A 20,111-nucleotide genomic window follows, 5' to 3' on the forward strand; every position below is an offset into this window, starting at 1 on the left:
GACGTATATGATTGTGGTTCCTAACCTGAGGAATTCCTTGAGAGAAAGAAGGAAGTCATTTTGTAGCTGGACAACACATGTAGGTATATTCATTTCAGAGAAATAGTTTGACATTTTGAGAAGTGAATTTGTTTGCTTACTTGCTAGAGTTAGATAAGAGATAAGAAGCTTGATACCACTCTCATGTCTCTCCATTAAATATGGATGTACAACCAGGAAACAGTTAGCTTAGCTTAAAGAGTGGTCACAAGGGGGACAGCTAGTCTGGCTCTGCCTTAAATCTGCCTAAACCTGCCCACAAGCAAGCTCAGTAACTAACAGGTAAAATCTCATCTTTCTAATCTGTACAAAAAATAGAAGTTGTGGTTGTACAAGGTGCAGTTTCTTGGCTACACACCATTTGTCAAATGTGAAGCTACAACCAGCCGTCAGTTAGCTTAGTTTAGCACCTGGAAACAAGTAGAGAGGCTCTCACCAAAATTAGCAAATTACACTTGCCAAGAAATTATGTAGCTAATTCAAAACAGCATATAACTCCCTGTGAAACCACAGCCACTCTCACATCTGTATTAAAAATATTAGCTACAGCCAGGGGACTGAAACAGAATAGCTAGCCTGGCTCTGTAGGTCACGAAACTCATCCACCAGTGCCTCCACAGGCAATTAACATGTAATATTTAATTAGTTTGATCCTTACAAAAATGGATGTGTAAAAACAACAATGATTTCCAGGCAGGGATGTCAGGCAGTGAGTGGAGTATCCACAAATTGTTATTTTAACACCTCGACTGTTCATTTAATAAGGACAAAGTCTACAGTAGGCTACAGCTGGTACAGTAGGCCAAACAGCTGTCCTACAATCTGACTCACTGACCTACATACTGAAATGTCATCAAATCAGTCCACTTGTAGCTGAAATTGGATGTCAGATGCTTTAGACCAGAACTTTTGAGTCACATTTTGCCTTGACTTCAACGCTGCCGCATTTCCATCAGCTATTCCTGACAGCGCACACCGCAGAGTAAATAGGGCAAAGGGCAGCAGGGTCCATTCAACACATCGGTCATTATGTGTTTGAAGGCCAGCCAGCTTTTGCCTTCCCAGGGCTCTGTCTTTAAATTCAGGTCTATTCTGGAGTGGACACATTCTGTCCAGTGAGTATTTACACATGCATCAGTTTTATGAAGTCCAGGCCCACACACACACACACATACACAGTAATGGAATTTCACTGTCCAATCCAAGTCGCCCCAGGAGGTTGAACAACAGACACCCCCTCTCCCTGTGAGCTGGTGGGGAGGGGGGGTGATACGGTAGATTGGAAGCTGAGAAGAAGGACGAGCACAGGTGTGAGTTGTTGTCTGCTGCAAAGGTGTCAGACTGCAAATTAGCAATGACTGTGATGTGTTGTGGAGAAGGATCGCTGGTTACTTCAGTAAAGGCTCAGAATACCTGTTGCTTCTTAAAGTTTTAACGTATATAAGCATTTCATGTGGATTCATTCTTGAAAATTACTGCTGATGTCAGCTGTGTGACTACTGCATAAAGCTCAGTTCAATGAATGATAACCTGCATCTGTTTAACACTCGTGATAATGTTCTGGTTTATCTATCCACATTCCTCTGGTTGTATTCCTGTCTGCTGGTCTAGATTTAGTGGCAGAGAAGGCAGACTACCTCTTGAGTATCCTCTCCCTCCATCCACATACCCCATGTCGTGCTCCCCACTATGCTGGTGGGAGGTCTTTTTCTTGCACAAAAGAGGTTCAATTGGTTTGCCCTCTTGTGTGGGACACTTCTCTTTGTCCACAGGATGAGCTTTCACTAAACCAAAATCTTCATTATTTCTCCATGGAGTGATCTTACTTCTTAAAAGAAAAAGCAGGACTCTGCTCAGGCACTGAATCTGCTCAGCGCTTTTACATTCAAATGACTCAAGGTAATTTTGGCAGCGCTCAGGGAAAGTTCAGCAGCTGTTAAACTCTCAGATGACTTTGAACAGGCCTGCATGTTGACAGTGAGGCACGTGTCCATGTATATGATAAACACGATCAAGTCATGTATTTGAACACTGTGTTCTGTACATTCTGTTCTATATCGCTCAAGCACTACACTTGAGCACCGGATTGTTTCACTGTCTCCACCTAGTGGTCAACAAAGGGAGGCAAGGGTAATAATACACAACCAAAAAAGGATGCATAGCGTGCATATGATGCACATACTCTATATAGTTGAGCATGGCCTTTATCATGTGGCGGTGGAGAGGAGGGCAGGAGGTTGTTTTTTTTTTCATCCCCACATAAGTAAGCTCCCAAAGAGGAATCTTTCATGGGTATCATGAACCTAACTCCAGATTATTATTATTTTTTGTCTTGCCAGCTGTTAGCAGTCATGCAGAGAAAGCATTGATTGCAATCAAAACCTTTCTCAGCCAGTATTCATGGACCAGGATGGGTTAATGTGCATGGACCACCCATCGCCACCCTTGGGCTGCCAGCTCCTGTTGAGGGGAGGGAAAGAATAAAAAGGAAAATGCACAACTTACATACCAGTACAAAGGTATTGTCCCACATTCACAAAGGACTTTGGACTGAGAGAATATAAAAGACAGTCACATCTTGGCAAGATAATGTAAAACTGAAGTGGTACTGACAAATCCCTTAAAAGACAACATGCCACTATGACACTTTCACCACTGCGCTGCTTTTTGTTCATCAGTTGTTGTATTTAGTCTTTAATTGGTCAAAGTATTTCAATTAAGTCCCTTTATACCAACATCAGCATATTTTTATATGATGAATATATCATGTTTATAATCATTGTACACTTGAAAAAAAAAAAACCCTGCAAATTACTCCTTGTAATGTGCAAAACTACCATGTAAAGGGCTCTTGAGCCGCCTGGTGGTGATCCAAGGCTATGACCTGTAATAGTGTGTATCTCCCCCACTATTTGCTTTTATCTGAAAAATATCTAGTCAGTAATTAATGTTCAGATACCAGTGGTAATGGAAAATCAGGGATAATTAAGATCCAGTGAAAGACATAGTTTGGATCAGTGAAGTTACACTGCCCATCTTGCTTCATGTCTGACACAAGGAATTTCAAATTAGATCAAATTAATTAATAATTTATTTAAATGAGCACAGTGGGAATATAAATAAAGACGTAGTGGCAGCCTCAAGGTTAGAGGGCAGTGCTGGAGGATGAATGCAGGATCTTCTGGGGAAATCAAGGAGATAAGATGACTCACAAACACATCAGATATTAGTTAAGATTTTATATATATAGTTAAGATTCAAGTCCACGATGTTATTGTATCAAACTATTTACTGTGGTCAGAGACATAAAACCACTTTTTAAAGTAAAAGTATCAATACCACAATTTATACTGTAAGTACTCCATCACAAGTAAAAGTCATGAATGCAAAATGTGAAAATATATAATTAATGTGCACTTAAAGTACATTTTGTTGGGGTAGCTTAAACTATAGCAGTGCTTTGTATTATATAAACTCATCATATTATTTGTGCACTTTAAATCCAGACTGCGACCACACTGAATCAACCACATCTCATTGAAAGTTTATTCATGGATATTTTTAATGTAAAAGTGCCACTTTTCTATATCTTCACTCTGAGAAATTCTTCTTAAATCTCCACTTGTATCCTGGTTAATCAGTTTCTTTCTATATTCCTTTACAAAAGATCTGTAAGGAATCAGAGAGGTCGTGCTGCTGCCTCCATAACAATCAATTGCCTTGGTGTGGTGTGGTGACTCTGATAAATACTTGGGTGTGTCCTTTCCAGTCTGAAACACGAGCTGCTCCGGCCACAACCAAACTGGCTGCTCTTCAAATAACCAGCATCCATCAGTCTGTGTGCATAGACATGTCGTCCATAGAACCGCATTCATAATTTATGTTGATCTTATGGATGTGGCCGACCTTACAGCTTCATTACTGTCGTTACTCTGTATGGTAATCAAAACCGGGAACAGGAGAGCTATAGGACAGGTTGGATAAAATGTCTCTGGTGTATAATCAAGATTATGATCAAGTCTACACTAGATAACTTTCCATAAATGTATAATAAATGGACAAGTGCTGTATTTTTTAGTTTGAGTCGAAAGAGACGTTTCCCATACTTTAATCATTGCTGCAATAAAAGAGATAATTGAGACATGTCAAGTTAACATGTTAGCATTAAATGTAGTTGTTTCTTAGATATGTGTTTGAGTTGAATAAGCAAAACACTGTCTATTTCCGTAGTTGGCTGGATTGTTGTGGGCGGCTGGTGAAACCCAATCAGTCATCAAAGCTTTATACATCTCTCTTTATCTACACAACACTTGCCAGCCCTCTCAGGTTGCCAAGCGACCAGTCACAAAAAACCTTGCGGTGTACCTGAAATCTGATTGGTGTTTGACCGATACGCTGAAGCAGCCAATGAGAATGGAGGTGAGGACGGTGAGGAAGTGGCCAGGTAACAGTGGAAGATAAGTGGGTTGTTTGATGAGATGGTATAAAGGTGTATTTCCATAAATAAAGTGCATTCATTATTGACGAGTCATAGGAAAATACAGACCAGATTACAACTGATTAATTCATGTTTTTTATGTTTTCTGCTTTGTAGTTTTCTGTTTGCCACGGTACATGAGGAAGAGTTAAGACCCAAGTTTGAGAGAACCTGCTAACACTTCAGGTCTGAGAGAACATGCACTTGGTCAAGCACAGAGCCCCTGCAGGTTTAAAATAATCAAAATAAGCTTTCTTTCTGAACATAAACATGTCAGCACTGTGTATGTGTGTGTGCATGTGCATCAGGGTTACAGGAGCCAGTGTACCAATGCTGGCTGACAATAGACCTCTGGCTCTGGAAAAGAGACCCTCTGAAATATGAATGAGGAAATCCACACCTGTTTCCAGGTAACCAAGTCAGGATTCTGAACAGTGACGCTGAATGTGAGTGCGTATGTATGAGTGTGTGTGTGTACACCTGCGTGGGCGCATGCATGAGCGGCACCGCTTCCTAGCCTCACCTGTTCAGGGACTCTGTGGGGACGAAAGCAGCTGTCAACCCAGTTGGCTTGACAAGACAGACACAATCTGACCAGGAGAAACGCTATGAACCAGCGCAGGCCTCGGAGCTGAACAGGTTCCCCACGCTGCTTAACCACTGAGAACTTTATGCATGGAAACAGGTCAAAGTTGCCCCAACTGAGACGAGCTGAATCTGGAAGTGGAGACTTGGGTGGAGGGGTGGACCACAGAGGCATAGAGAGGTCTTCGCAGGTGTTCTCCTGAGTGTTGAGCATCTATTTATGCAAGTATGAATCCTATGTGGAAGGTTTATAAGAGCAAAGTGCTGAAGACTCTTAACCCTGAGTATGAGGAGGACACTGCTGAAGAGGTACAGAATTTACACCTTTCTCCATTTTTGTTCCTCTCGCTGATTCATATACATATGGCGACGTACATGAAAGTTGACATGATTGTTGGCACCGAAGTCAGAAAGTCACCAGGTTTTGTTTTGCTGATCATTTTTTATTCATCACAGTCAGATGAGCTTGATCAGCTGTGTTGTTTTCTGTGCAAAGGGAACTTTAAGGCAGAAGTTAGGCCCTGGCAGAGTCAGCTTCCTCTTGAAAAGCTGAATCACTGACTGATTTAAAAAATTGCTTGTTATTGCTGATATTTACTGCAGACCCTGGAGTCAAAATAGAGTCTAGTAGCATCAGTAAAGCAACTTGTAACTTAAGTACTTTATGTTGAAGCAACAATACAAGCTGCATGCCGTTTTTTTATGAGTGGTGGAAAGAGGCAAAGTACATGCTAGTACTCTAAGTACAATTCTGAGGTATTTTACTTCCTTTTTATGCTATTTTATACCTCTACTCTATTGCATTTCAGGGGAGGGTATAAATTTCCCCTTTAAACATCTCAAATGGTTTCATTTGAATAATTGTTTGAGACAAACTTAACCAACATTTACCAAAAAAGTAAACACTAGAGAAATTGCCAAAAAAAAAATCATACAAATGTGTGTGGCAGAAATGTGCTTTTTCTTGTTTCCTCTCCCATGGAGGAAACAATCATCTCATGACACCTCAGGTTTATCATGTGACCCTTTGGAAGCGGCGAATCCCCACACTGTAGCTGTTTACTCGTAATGGAATATTTTGAATTGCTGTATTTTACTTGAATACTCTGAGTGCCTCTCCAACTACTGGTTTTCATGGCCTCTTTGTGACACCTGTACTCTATGCAGCAAAACAGACAGTGTTGCGTTGACCCAGATCTCTCGAGTATTGAGAAACTCGATCCTGCACGGGAGCTGAACATACGGATTAGTTGGCATTCCACTGACTGACTGTCAGGGGTGGGGGATGAGACAGATAGCCAGGGCCTTGGGGTGTATTTGAATGAACGGGCCGACAGCTTCAAACTGCGGTCTCTCGCAAGGCCAGGGTCTTTACAGGGACAACAGGGAATACTGAGTGTGTTGGGAGAAATAGTTTCCATTTAGATGGATATGCAGGGTTGTCATCGCTGCTATTTGAGTCCACACTACGCCATGTGTACTTGTGAAATATAAGACAAATGAAGTATGTTACTATGACCTTTCCTTATGTCAAAACATATACTGAAGTGGAAGTACTATTTGAATATTATTTCTCATACTGTAAGTGTATGAGTGTGCATTGAAAATAAAATAATTAAAACAATAAGTTGCTGATTTTTCTGCCTCAAAAACTGATATTATTTTGTATAAATTTATCTAGGTCTCATTATCTTGTTATCAAGTAAACATTTTCTATTGTAATATCCATTATATGCACTAGATGGCGACTAACATGCACAAATCCTGTGCATCTCCAGTCACATTTGACAGCATATTATAAATAAATTCAGGACATTGCTGTCTGTGTCCATTTCATCACCATTTTTTCTGCTTTTTCAGGTCACAGAAGTGGAGAATGATATGAGCCCAGTGCAGGAGGATGAGGGGCCCAATGCTGTCTCCCAATTGGCCAAGAAAGTATGCAAAAATTGACAGCCCCTGCTTGAGTTCTGGGACAGGTTTCCTTACAAAAACAGTGTCTGGAAGGCAAATACAGATTATAATGTGGTCATACAACTATTAACTGTCAGACTTCTGTGACCGAAGTTGTACCTTTCAGCTTCAGTGCATCCCTGCTTCGACCTTTGACCCCCTGTGTGTGGTTGATTGTGTGTCCAGATGCAGGGGGCCGGGGCCAAAAGCTGGAACAGACTATCAGCTCTCTTCAACAAAGATGATGAACACCAGCTTCTAGAGGAGACTGAGAGCCCGCCGGTTGCTGACCAGTGAGTGGAAAACTTTCTCTTTTGTTGACATCTGTTCTCTTGTTCCTCTTGGTCCTCTTGCTCTTGGTCGTCTCATTCCCACACCTTGTTACCATCTGTGAGGTTTGTGTAGGTGAAATAGGGCCAGTCAGTGGAACTATAGGGGATTTAAAAAAAAAAAAAAAAATCTTTTGATAATGTGATTATGAGTTTGAATTATACAGCACTTCAAGGAAAGCCAAAATAATCTTGTAGATTATAATAAAGTTCTACTTTATGTATGACTATTAACTCAACAGTAACAACTTTAAATGAGTAGATTTAAGAGCAGTACTTCAACATTTTGGGAAATAGAGCTCTTTGATTTCTTGACAAGAAGAATATGAATATCACTGTCTGTCCAGTAAATATGACACTACAGCTAGCAGACTAGAAACATGGACAAACAACTACATATCTCAGTTTAAATGTGCTGGTGAGCAGATTTTGTTACCTTGTACAGAGCCAGGTGTTTCCCCCTGTTTTCAGTCTTTATACTAAGCTAAGCTAATCAGCTCAATCGTCACATCTAATTTTTGGAAGGAAAATGAAGGCTTGCTTCACATTGAACAACTGATTTAATGTGAAGCAAGTACATATAGAAAATGTAATTTAAACACTGAAAAAGTGCCCACTCATGTTTGTATAATACTGACATTTCACCCCACTACTTACTCTGAATTCTCAGTCCACTTGCAGTAAAGCCAGAGGAGCCTCCTCGACCCACCAGGCGCTCAGGATTCTGGGATAGCTTCGCAGCCAACTGGGCTGCCAAGAAGCAGGCCGAAGCTGCTGCAGCAGCCGCCGCCGCTGCTACAAACGAGGCAGCAGAAGGCCAAGGTGAGGAAGCTGTGACAGAGGCCGCAGGGGAGGCAAACCAAGATGGGCAGGTCGCTGCAGGAGAGGACAGTGAAGGAGGAGGAAGGAGCAACAATAGCTTCTCCAAATACGTCTCGCTGGGAGGGGGAAACGAGGACGCATCCTTCAAGTGGAACTTTGTCACCAGCAAGCTGGCAGAGCTGAAAACCAAGAGCACAACCAAGACCAACTAGATACTGGTGAGAGGGAATGAGGAGAATATAAACAATATGTGGCTGGGGGGGGGGATTATGGAGGAAGTTTAGAGGCACGGTAGATTTAACAAGTATGTCCTGTAACTGAACTGTACAGCCATTATAGAAGTCCTTCAGTCCTCAGAAGGCATTCAGAGCTACTGAATTTACCCACCAACTCCCAGAAATGTTTTTATTTTACAACCATATCTCAGCAAATGAAGAAAGGTTACAATAAACCAGCATTGAACCTGGAATAGACAATACAGTGAAGTTTCTGGGGATTGCACGGTGATTTTTCTTTACCCAAAGTGCTTCTTAAACCACAAAAGGAGGCCTTCACACCTGTAAGCAAACCTGATATAATCTGTAGTTTAGCAAAAACTAGATTAAGAGATTCAAGGCAGTGATAGCTGCATTAGTTGAGGATTATCTCACTGTTCAGAGGGCAGGCAGGAGATTACAGATGAGAGATTTGGCAGTGCAACATAACTATTACATAATATTCTGTAATCATTTGAAAAATACTTTTGTTTTCCGCAGACACCAGGAATGGAAAATGTGCTGCACAATTATATGAAATGTGTAAAATATGAATGTGTGACTGACATGATGATTTAACTGACCTGAATTTTCTGATTGTGACTGAGAAATGTGCAACGTGTGATTTTCAACATTCCTAATTTTGTGACATGAAAGAAAAGAGGTTTAAATATTATTTTCTTCCTGATTTTGGTTTTTTCCTTGTTGTATGTTTTATTCTGTTTTGTTTTCTGGTATGCTCTAATAAAGACTATTGCACTAAAAGATTTGATGAAGCATGAATGACTGGTCATAACTTTACTTTCTTCTGCTAAAAATATACTGAGATGATGTTGCAACTGAAAAAAGGTAAATGTAACTTTTTTGCAGCTTTAATCTGTTAGAGGCAATGCAGACAAGATGAAATGGAAAATAAAATCACAAGAAGTTGATAAAATACTTCCTAGTAGCTCCATTCTCGAGGTCTGATCAGGAGCACTTTCCTACTAAGCTTCATTCGTGCATTCCTCCTCATCTAATTGACAAATTCACTGCACCTGAGCTGATTGACTCTGCAGACTATACAATTTCAAGTGAGAAGCATGAACTTATTCTTTGTGAGTCCTCTAACCAGCAGGGGGCTCCCTTTACCCCTGAATTGAAAAGTATTCTTCTTTCTTGTGCTACTGCCCACATCTGTATGACATTCACACCAAACTCATGCTTTATAGCAGGACCAAGGATCTGATCATATTTCCAGTCAATAATACAATTTTCCTCTCCGATCTCCCTCTCCCCTCTCCTCTTTTATTTCCTGTTCTCCCTGATCTACACCCATTTCCTCTCCTACTGTGCCATGCTTCCTCACATACAATACTGTTTCCTTTTCAATTTAGGGGCTTTTGTTGACATTCCCATTTGAATTTAACAACACACCCTAATAAAAGGTGATCATGCACCCAAAGCTCAAGTTCTAGCACTGTTTCCATTTGTTTCCAACATCAGTCAGATTTTGAGCTGTCATCATGGATCCTATGAAACTCTGTGAGTTTCGATAATTTTGTCCAGACTTCCACAGTTGTCAGCCTCACTTTGACTCACAGCGACATGTTCAGCTTTTTGGACATATTTATGTGACTCACCCAATGTCTGTGCACTCCAAAAAAAAAAAAAAAAAAAACAAGCCCAGAGAGAATTTTTACTTGAGAGTGGTTTGCTTGGGTGAAAGCTGATGAATGCTGCTGACTGTTTGATGCATGTGTGCAGCTCTGAGATCTGTATTGAAGTTTTATGACACAGAGTGAGCGACGCTCAGTGGAAATGGGGTTTGTAGAGCATGAAAGCATCAGAAATTGAAGAGTGGCAGTTTGTGCATGGGGAGACTGTGGTGGAACTACAGAGAGACACATCATTTTGTGAGTTCCATTTAAAAAGTGTCCCAGGGAACTTAAAAATAACAAACAGCTTAATATCGCCAATGGAAAGATATTATTTTTATTTGGTTCCTAAGTGGAAATAAAATAAAACTAAATCCAAGTGCTCTCACCAGGTTTTTCACATTTGTTTTTGCAAGTCATTAATTCTTCTTTCACCCAAGCAGATGTTAGGTTTTGTATATAACTACTTTTGGAGGTGAATAAAATCAAAGCAACATTCACCTAGTTGATTTTATTTTTATTTTTTGGCTACTTTGAGAAAGTGGAATAAGCTGTAAACAAAAAATTATCACCTCCAGGTTGAACAGTGACATATTTACACACATTGCAGACACAGAGCAACATTAGCTTTTGTGTGAGGTACAACATTCACTCTCTTTTTGTTTTGGGCTCCACCAGCTCCCAGGGGAAATATCTGGCTCTTTAGCTGTTAAATCTTCCACCATGTTCACCAGGTGGGGTGCATTTTGTATTAAGAGCTTTTTTGCAAAGCTGTCTGTGCTGGAAACCAAGTTGAGAGAGTGCTGTGACTGAGCCAAGATGGTAAAGTTGCAGACCGCAAAACTGAAACAATGAACTGAAAGGTGATAAAATGCTCTGTAGATAAATAGTTACAATATGATTCCATGATTAAAAAGGGATCATTCAGTTCAATTTTCCTTACCATATATAGTGTATGCATTCATAGCTGACTTTACCTCTACACCTTATTCAGTGACCACATTTAGCTGAGTAAACATCACATAAGGTGATCTTCAAAAGAGCTTCTTTTGTTCTTTAAACACAAGGAATATTACTTTGATGTCAGTGATAAGGAAGTCAAATAAAGTCAGGAACCAATTCAGAAACTTTTTAAATCCTCTCCTGATTCTCCACCATCTTTTAAAAAAATGTCATTTATCCATGCCAAACTGAATTTAAAACAAGTCTTTTATTTTGTGTGGTGTGTTCCCTTCCTAAAGGCACTTACACAACCCTGGTACACCTCCACAGGTGCTTTCACTTAATCTGCCTGATTAGACCTCGTCTCAGGTCTGTGTGGGTGAGAACAAGCGGTGCTTATTTGACATCTCGCTTACTCTCCTGTTATGTTGCATTTGTTTTGCAGATGCAAAAAGTGACTTACATTTTTCTCTTTGAGTGTCAAGGACACTTTGCTGCCCCAGAGCTCAACTCTTGTATCATTTGTAGTCTTTTCAAACAGCTGTGTACATCATCCTGTCTCTGTGTCCCAGTGGCCTTTGCCATTTGGCTCACTTTTGGCTCCCAGTGTAGCACAAACATTTCCCCACCCCCACCCACTCTAACACGAAGACATCATTCAGAAGGGGTACTTTCTTTTTTTTCTTCTTCTTCTTCATGAACAGTGATGACTAAATGGATTCACACCTTGCCCTGGGCTCTGTTCCACACACTGTAATTACTTCAAACAAAAGCAGCCCACAGAGTTGTGTGAGACTGCGTTAACCGTTGCACAAACACACCACAACGCTTTTCTGGATGGGAGATGGTTCAGAGAAGATAACAAGTTATTTCTGTTTATATCTGAGATTGTCTTTTGTGGCGGGATTATGATGATGTGGGGCAATAACACATGGTAATTATGATCACAAGTTGATGCTCTAAAGTTGAAGAGACTCTGAATAGAGTTTTTATATCACATTTTTTCAAGTTAAGTGCAAGCTTAAAATAAGTTTAGACAAGCTGAAATACAAAAAGAGGATTAAAATTAGATTTGTATTATATGCAGATGCTTTCTCAATCCTCTGGGGCAGTTTGGTTATCCACAGAGCTCATTTGTTTGTCGATTGGTATGCTGAAGAAATGAAAGAAAAAACATTACATGAGGTCAGTGGGACTATTTTAGAGACAGAGTGCAGTGTGATGACTTTGGGTCAAACAACCATGTGATTATGTTGTAAGCTGATGTTGTGTTTCCAACGTCTGTCCCTTTGTGACTCCCCTTGGCCGCCGCGGGTCATAAATTATGCAGCCAAAGTGAGCGGACTGTGCCAGATTTGGGGAAGTTTGTCTTGAAGATTACAGCTCAAGGTCTCAAAGTTGTTAAGTTTATGAAATGGCGTTAGTCACCGAAAAGTATCAGGTGTCGTCTCTTCATTGTTGGCCCCCAGCTTGTTTTGTCTGGGATCAGAAGTTAGTCTGAGAGAGGATTTACAGGTGAAATCATGAAACACGGGTTGTAAAAGCAAACAGGAAAGGTGATATTTCTTTCGACCTTGCATACATATTTCTTACATGAAAGCCCTCACAGACAGACAGAGATGTCTGGTAGCACTCAGGTATGACGATTCTGCGGTGGACGTCTCAACAGACACGGTGACTCACACGCTTCGGCAGCAGCGGTCCCATCTGGAAAAACCAACCTGCGGGAGCAAAGATGTTCACACACACTCACACACACACACTGTCTGACTGAGCTCTTTTCAGATACTTACCTACAACTGCCACACCTGCTTCAGGCAAGGATGTGGAAACTAGTCTGAGGAAAGAATGAACACACAGACATTTATAGTGCAGACTGAAAACAGTGTTGTCTTGTCTCCCATTCTACACCCTGAATGTGAAATCAGTGTCTATGAGAGAAGAAACACCTGACTTTTAAGGGTGCCATCCTTATTGGGGGGACAGTGCAGCCCTTTTATTACAATACATACCCTCCTGTTTTTAATACGATGCACCAGGATAATGATTCTAGATGTACAAATAAAGCAACTAAGGAATGAATGTTTTTAATTGGCCAAGAAAGTCAGTTGATCTGATTAGACTGTTTTTCACCTGCTAAACAACAGGCTGAGAGGAAAAGCAAGAGATGAAGATGGCTGCAGCACGGGGCTATTCTCCACCAGGGAAGTCTGTGCGTCATAAACTTCAGTCACTGATACATTTGATGCCAAATATTACATAAGATAACTTTATTGCATCTATAAATGTACATGTTGTTCTTCTGAAATGGAAAGAATTGTGTAAAAAAAAAAAAAAAAGTTCTCACACTTTTCATCTTTATGTGCTTATAAATAGCCTCAGATGAAAGCTGAGAGTCAACTCACTGTTCCTCTCCTTACAGAGTGTGCTCGAGATACAAATTTTGGGCATGTGTTCTCATACAATCTTCCAGCAGATACAAGTCTGAGATCTCACTGAGGTGTCATTCGTGCACCCTGACATGAAACCCTGGGGAATTTAACCCTGTTTCAAAGATACACACAGTGAGTTTTGATGAGAAATGGTGCACATAAGTGTAACTTTTCTTGTTTACAAAAAGCTCCACTGAGCATCTTTAACATGACTTCTCGCAGTAGTTTATATAAAACATAATCTACTTTCTTTAACAGTGCTAAATGCATCATTGCAGTGTCCATTTGCTCTGTAAACCACTACTTCTAGTAGATTTAAAATGAAATCTGACCCAGGGGTAAACAATACAAAGTGTCCTCAGAGGCTGCTAATCTCCCCTGTAATGGTCCTTCTTGTTTACAGTAATTATCCTAATGTCCCAAATGTGGTTATGTGGTCATAATTTACTGACTGGATGTTTCAAAATGACTGCAGAGAGGTCATTTTCAGGCAGAGGAGTGTGAGAGATTAGCTGTAACTTTGCACCAGACATCACTCTGATAGTTTTATCAGCTGAGAGCAGGAGATCCCCCAAACAAACATGTAGCCAAAGCAAGGCGGCGGTGTTAATCTCAACTGTTTGCAGTAACTCTGCAGAGATAAGAGTGAGGCGACTTGATTTCTGAAGTGAGTCTAACTCCCTGCAGGGTTATTATGACCTCTGTCTTGCAACCTGGTAGCCTTCTTAATCCTTAAGCGATTATGAGCGGACGCCTGTTTAAGAATATTAGAGGATGATACTTCATTCTAACTAAATTCTTGTCACTTAATATTCAGAGACAGGATAACTGATCTTCAGAAATGTTAATATTTTGGAAGTAAATAGATTGAAATGGCTCATAACGTGATCACGCTTGGATTTACACCCATAACAACTTGTATAACTCATGACAAATTTTAATATCACAGTCTCCTTTGCTTTTTAGACCTGTGGTGATTTTTAACTGGCATGGCACTCTGAAAGGTTTTATGGAAAGAGGGGAAGCAGGAAGGTGAATTATTTAGAGAACCACAATCCTCTGTCCCTCACCTTGCATTATGGAAGTTCCCACAGTACATTTCATCCCTGTAATCTCCAGGCTCAATCTCAGTGTTGTAATCTCATGGCTCTTTAGGGATGATTTGGGGACCCCCCCTTAGAAAAGAAAACCTGCCTCCCATACCCCCTCCTCTATTTCCCAGCAGAGTGGTAATCTCTCCGTTAAGTCACCCCTCTGGCCACACTGCAACCCACCAAAAAACACAAATACACACAGGCACAGGCACGCCAACACTGAAGCACACACACATGCCCTGCCACCCATCGTCCATCTCCATCTCTTTTGAAATCTGATCACCTATTTCCAAATGTAGGTCTGTCTCTGTTGGCTGTAAATGGATTGATTTCTCTACATTCACTGACACTCTCTAACAAGAGCTCAGGGCTTAAAGGATTGTCCCATGTTCACAAGTCAATACATTTTCATTCAATATGTGTGTTTTTATTCCCTCGATTGTTGTTTTTTTTTTTTTTGGCTGTATCGATTATTTCCACAGAACAGAGGCCACCTACCAAGAGGGAGGGCTGAGCCTGTAGAACATGAGCCTTGGTATTTCTATACATGACACAGAAAATATAACTGCGCAGCTGAGATGTTTCTGACTCCGAAATTATAGTTTGTGGAGTTATTTTTAAGGGAGCGATATGCCAGAGGGTTACAGTTCTTCATCAATCATTCTGCTTTTCAAAGCCGGACTGTCAGGTTGTTGTTTCGGACCACTGGTTGTTGTGGTCATGCAGACAATAAAAGTGCCAGTATATGTGATATCTTTGCATTGTATATTTGGGTATTGTGGTTGCTGGAATGCTAATCGATTCTTTAGCCTTCAACAGAGTCCCTGTCAGGCTCAGGTTACTGTTTCTGCAGCTGTTTAGGGTTGTTACTCTTTGCTTTTGCTCCCGACCTGCAGCTACAACCTCTAAGCCTAAAAACACATACAGAGAAACACATACACATACACACAGGGCTCACCGTGAGAATCGGCTGACTCCAGCAAGACACTGAGGAGGCATACAAGAAATGTACTAGCAAAATGTAGATTCACTGTTATCCATCTAGTAGGAAATTTAGAAGTGCTTAGCCAAAGGTAACTGCACTGGTAGGGTTAATTGAAGATGTTTTGTCATCTGAGATGCTTGGTTTTGACCATTTTTGAATATGTGGCAAAACTACTTGTGTTCAAGTGTGTTCAAATCCTGTTCATTGTCACTTAAGGCCCCAGTATGCTAAAAACAAAGTGCTCATCAAATCCTAAAACCAGTGTTTTGTAAGTTTCTGGAGCAGACATTCCAATAATCGAACCCACTATACTCAGCGACTGGCCAGATAAGCAGAGGTGTTTGACATTTCGTGAGAGAGATGAGTAGATCAACACCACTCTCGTGTCTGTTCAGTAAAAATGAAGCCACAGCCAGCTGATTAGCTTAGCAGAGACGTCAGGAAGTCATAAAGCCACAGCAGGGTTTTGTATGGATTAAACCATTAGTAAGCTTTAGAGGTGCTGGTTGACAGATTTTGTTACCCTCAACCTGAGCCAGGCTAGCTGTTTCCTCCTGTTTTCCAGTTGCTATGCTTGACTAAACTGCTGGCTTTCGCCTCTCATGTAATGTACATGAGAGTGATATCAATCTTCTCCTTTGACTCTTGGCAAGAAAGAGGACAAGAACATTCTTTGCAGGGTTTTTCCTCCACATCAGTAACAACCCTCAAACACCACAGATTGATCATGCATCCATGCCCAGCAAATCGAGCCTGGGGGAACCAGTGGCCCGTAACATAACCGGCTGAGTCGGAAATTACACATTGATGCACAGCTGGAGACTTCACTGCTCCTGTTTCTCATCATGTATGATCAGTGCTGGTATGGAGACACGCAGGTTTGGAGCATAACAGAGCAGGCATCTATTCACAGCTATACAAGCCCATATGGCTCGTCTTACACCCTTCTCTTCCTCCGCTCCTGCAGGAGCCGCGCATACCCCCGTCCAGGTTGTCATCAAGATGTCATTAAAGCCTCCTCCAGCTCTCCTTCGGCTGGTCATTCTTTTGCTTGAAACCCCCCACCACCAACTGAAATTCCAGAGTTCCTTTGCATGTTACTTCTTCTTGGAGTCTTCGTCCTCCTTCTGTCCATCTCTATTTCTGACATGGGAATCTGGGGTGTCACAGCGTGTCTGGGTGAAGAGGCAGTGGGGTAGACACTGTCACTTGATAACAAGTTGACGGAGACTGTCAGGAGGTAGAGCTATTGTTGGCCAAAGATGCTGTCTGTGTGGAGCTGCCATTTACGAGGACTTGGTTGTGTGGATGTAAATTAAATTTGAGGTTAAGAAACAATGATAAAACTGCTCTCTGACATTATTCAAAGATTGCTAAAATTAACACTTCTTTTTTTTTTTGGTAATTGTTTAGTCAACTGAGTGCTTTCTGCACCGCAGGTGCAACCAGTACTCATTCACACACATGTATACAGTTTCACACACACCAATATTATTATTAACCAGTATTATGCAGTGCAAGTTGTGTTTTTTTGAGCGGAGACGTAAGAGGGGAAAAATCTAATTCACTGAATGGAATGCTGACTATAAGCATTTTATACAAGAAAATCTATAAATAAATAACTAAAATAATAGAGATTTTTGCTGAAATCTCATAATTTCAGCTTGGAGTTATTCATCATACATGAGTCAGTCAAGTGCAACTGTCCTGCATTTGGATCAGTGTGATCCATGGTTTTGTGAATTAAAATGAGAATGAGAAAACCCAGTCTAACCATTCTTCTCTTTAAACTCTTTAAACATTCATTTTTGATGCCTACACAACCCTGTCTCCAAAATAAAGATTTCGACAGAATGGTAATATCGGATGAATTGCATTTTTGATCAGCATAATGAGTAAATGTTTTTAATGTACGCATCTGCAGCGTTGCAGAAAGATCATACAGATTTTGTCTGCAAAATGTTCACTTGGTGAACCTAGTTAAGGATAGATACAATTAATAATTCAGTCAAGTGAAACCATATTTGGGTTGATGAGATGCATGAATTTATGAACAAATACACAAACAAGAAAATCGTTTTAGTCTAACTTCTCTTTATATTTGTTTATATCTCCTTTCAAGCGTTAATTTAAAAAAAAAAAAAAAAAAAACGGTTAGTGGAAAGTTCATTTCCCTGAAGGAATGTCTTTAACCTATTGTCTCCCCAGTGTCCGGTGTGTCAGCACACAGGTGGAGAAATCTGGTGGAGAATCAAAAGAGATTACATCAGGCCTAATCCTTTCATTCAACACCCCTGGAAACTGGGGGAGGTTCTTTAATGGAGACATTAATCGCTCCTTTTGAGGACTTTACACCTGTGTGAGTGACACATTAATTGGCCAATTAGACACCTGGATCACTCCCCAGGAGGAGACACCGCTGTCACGGGCCATGACCCGGTCCCAGAGCTGGGTGTCAGATGCAAGTTGTCATATCATGTGTTAGACAATTCAATCCAAATTCAGCTGTGGCCTTCACTCACGCTGTCTGAAGATGATACAGAGCTGAACTGTGCCTGAGGCAGTTCAGAGGAAAAAGCTTAACAGAGGAGAGCAGTATCCTCACTGTGTTACTATGAAAATGTTGTCTTTTACAGGACGAGAATGACCTCAGGCCACATTGTGTGATCTCCTCTGCTTGTTTGTCAATTAGTACAATATAATATAAATACATACAAATGGCTAAAATTAGCATCTTTAAAGAAAAGGAAAACATCTACTGTACATGACTGCAGGGCTTGCTTTATTCTCTGAGTTTTTCTACTTGATAGTGAATGATGATTGACAAGCGTTGGACGGAAACTGCCTTTACATAACTCAAATATTCTGCAACGTGTACTGTACGTCACAGAGCTGCATTCCTCGTTGAACCATGCTCAGTAATTCAAGATCTTGGCAATAAGTCATGAGAGCTCATGCTGATGGACTGAAGAATTTAATTAGAGGAAACAGACTGCATTAGACCTCACTGGGTCAACAGGCATTCACATTTCTCGTGTTATTTGTTGACAGATAATTTGTTTTCAAGTTTCTCCTCTGTCAGTAATGATCAGCATTGTGGATAGTTTCCTTCAGAAGTAATTACTACAGTGAGTAGTGACAATTTGCATTTCCTACTTAAAAATGTTGCTGACTCTTGCTGGTCATTGTTATAAAAATGTATAATGTAATATAATGTAAAACAATGAATTTAGATATTCCAGTATTGACAACCAATCAAACAAACTAGAGAGAGTTTGGGAATGATTGCTTATAGGTTGAATTCAGCCTGCAGATGTCTAGTCAACAGATTTTTTAAAACGTATCAAACTACCCATGAGATAATAATAGAGTACTGGAACAAAAATTACTGCTGAAGTGTGATGCCTCCAGCACCACCCATGACTGACAGGCGTTCTCCTGTATCTGATCCCACAGAGGACGACATGTCAGGTGGGGGATCCTCTGTGGTTTTTGAGGGCTGTCGCTGGCCGAATCCTCAGGGGAGGTCCTGCCCAGCATGGCGCCACGGATGCGGGCCTTCCCTCGCCCTGCCTACCAGACTGGGGTTAAATTAGGAAAGGCCAACCCGAGAACTGTGGTGGAGATGAGGGCGAGGTCAAGCGCTCTGGTCTGCTTTGATGATGGTGGAGGCTGGAGAGCGCAGCAGACAGACGCTCTTCATATGGAGCCTGACAGATTCTAGGAGAACAGATCAAATACCGTTGAACGCTAATGGTGCTCCTTCTTTTATGTGCATGCATGTGGAGACAAAACTTGTGTGCATGCAGCTGATATCTGTCCAATGACATCATTCATTCTAACTCCACAATGCAATCTAAGAACAAATGTCTCCTACATCTACAAGGATCATCAACTGTTCAGGATACACTTTTTGTCTTGGATATGCCTCACTCTTTCTGTATCCGATATGAAGCTATTTAGTGCATATTTAAGATGTTTTTACAGGTACATGCTTTAAAATTAGACAGCAGGAAACATTTAAAAATCAGCTTGATTTAGTGTCAGTTTGTGATCTATACAAGCTAAGCAACAGTCATCATTTCAGACGATGTAGGATTACTGTGATGGTGTAGCAACAGTGATGGGAGCAGGGTTTAATAATGAAGAGACATGAAGAGCAGACTGTGATGTACTCTTCAGTTCTCCTGCCTCTCATAGTGTTTGCCACTGCTGAGTCAGCCCAGCTTCTCTCGACAGCCTGAAGGTTAGAGTCTAAGCAGGAACTGTCTGCAATGTAGCTGAGCTTAAAATTTAATCTGTCCTGCAAAAAGGTTTTTTACCTTGGCTTTGGGCCAAAATATTTTGTTTAAAAAATAAACAGCAAAAGGAAATGAATTTGTTCAACATTTAGGGACACAGGAACATTTGCAGTCAACATCCCTTGGTAAAATATTTGCACCTCGACCTCCTGAACGTCACACAGACTGTACCGCCTCTACGTACATTATTTGTTTAACTGTTATTTTGTGGAATCATATTCTGCCTCTGACATATTAGTTTTCAACTTTACATGGACATTA

At 40.8% G+C, this 20,111-nt stretch overlaps 1 protein-coding gene across 1 annotated transcript; it reads left to right on the top strand.

Moving 5' to 3' along the window:
* The first annotated feature begins 5,065 nt into the window (after window positions 1–5,065).
* On the top strand, window positions 5,066–9,236 carry LOC108899442 (uncharacterized protein C1orf232). Its single transcript, XM_018699880.2, has 4 exons — window positions 5,066–5,410; window positions 6,962–7,039; window positions 7,241–7,347; window positions 8,054–9,236. Exons 1-4 carry the CDS (start codon window positions 5,330–5,332, stop codon window positions 8,415–8,417), a joined length of 630 nt encoding a protein of 209 aa, XP_018555396.1. The 5' UTR covers window positions 5,066–5,329; the 3' UTR covers window positions 8,418–9,236.
* Window positions 9,237–20,111: the final 10,875 nt, after the last annotated feature.

The sequence above is a fragment of the Lates calcarifer genome, linkage group LG15, assembly GCF_001640805.2.
Source record: "Lates calcarifer isolate ASB-BC8 linkage group LG15, TLL_Latcal_v3, whole genome shotgun sequence".
Classification (NCBI taxonomy): domain Eukaryota; kingdom Metazoa; phylum Chordata; class Actinopteri; family Centropomidae; genus Lates; species Lates calcarifer.

Excerpts from the sequence above, each read along its gene's own strand:
- LOC108899442 (XM_018699880.2), top strand. The coding sequence starts at position 5,330 with ATGAATCCTATGTGGAAGGTTTATAAGAGCAAAGTGCTGAAGACTCTT. Across the intron at positions 5,411-6,961 it reads AGGAGGACACTGCTGAAGAG|GTCACAGAAGTGGAGAATGA; the intron begins GTACAGAATTTA and ends CTGCTTTTTCAG. Across the intron at positions 7,348-8,053 it reads AGCCCGCCGGTTGCTGACCA|TCCACTTGCAGTAAAGCCAG; the intron begins GTGAGTGGAAAA and ends CTGAATTCTCAG.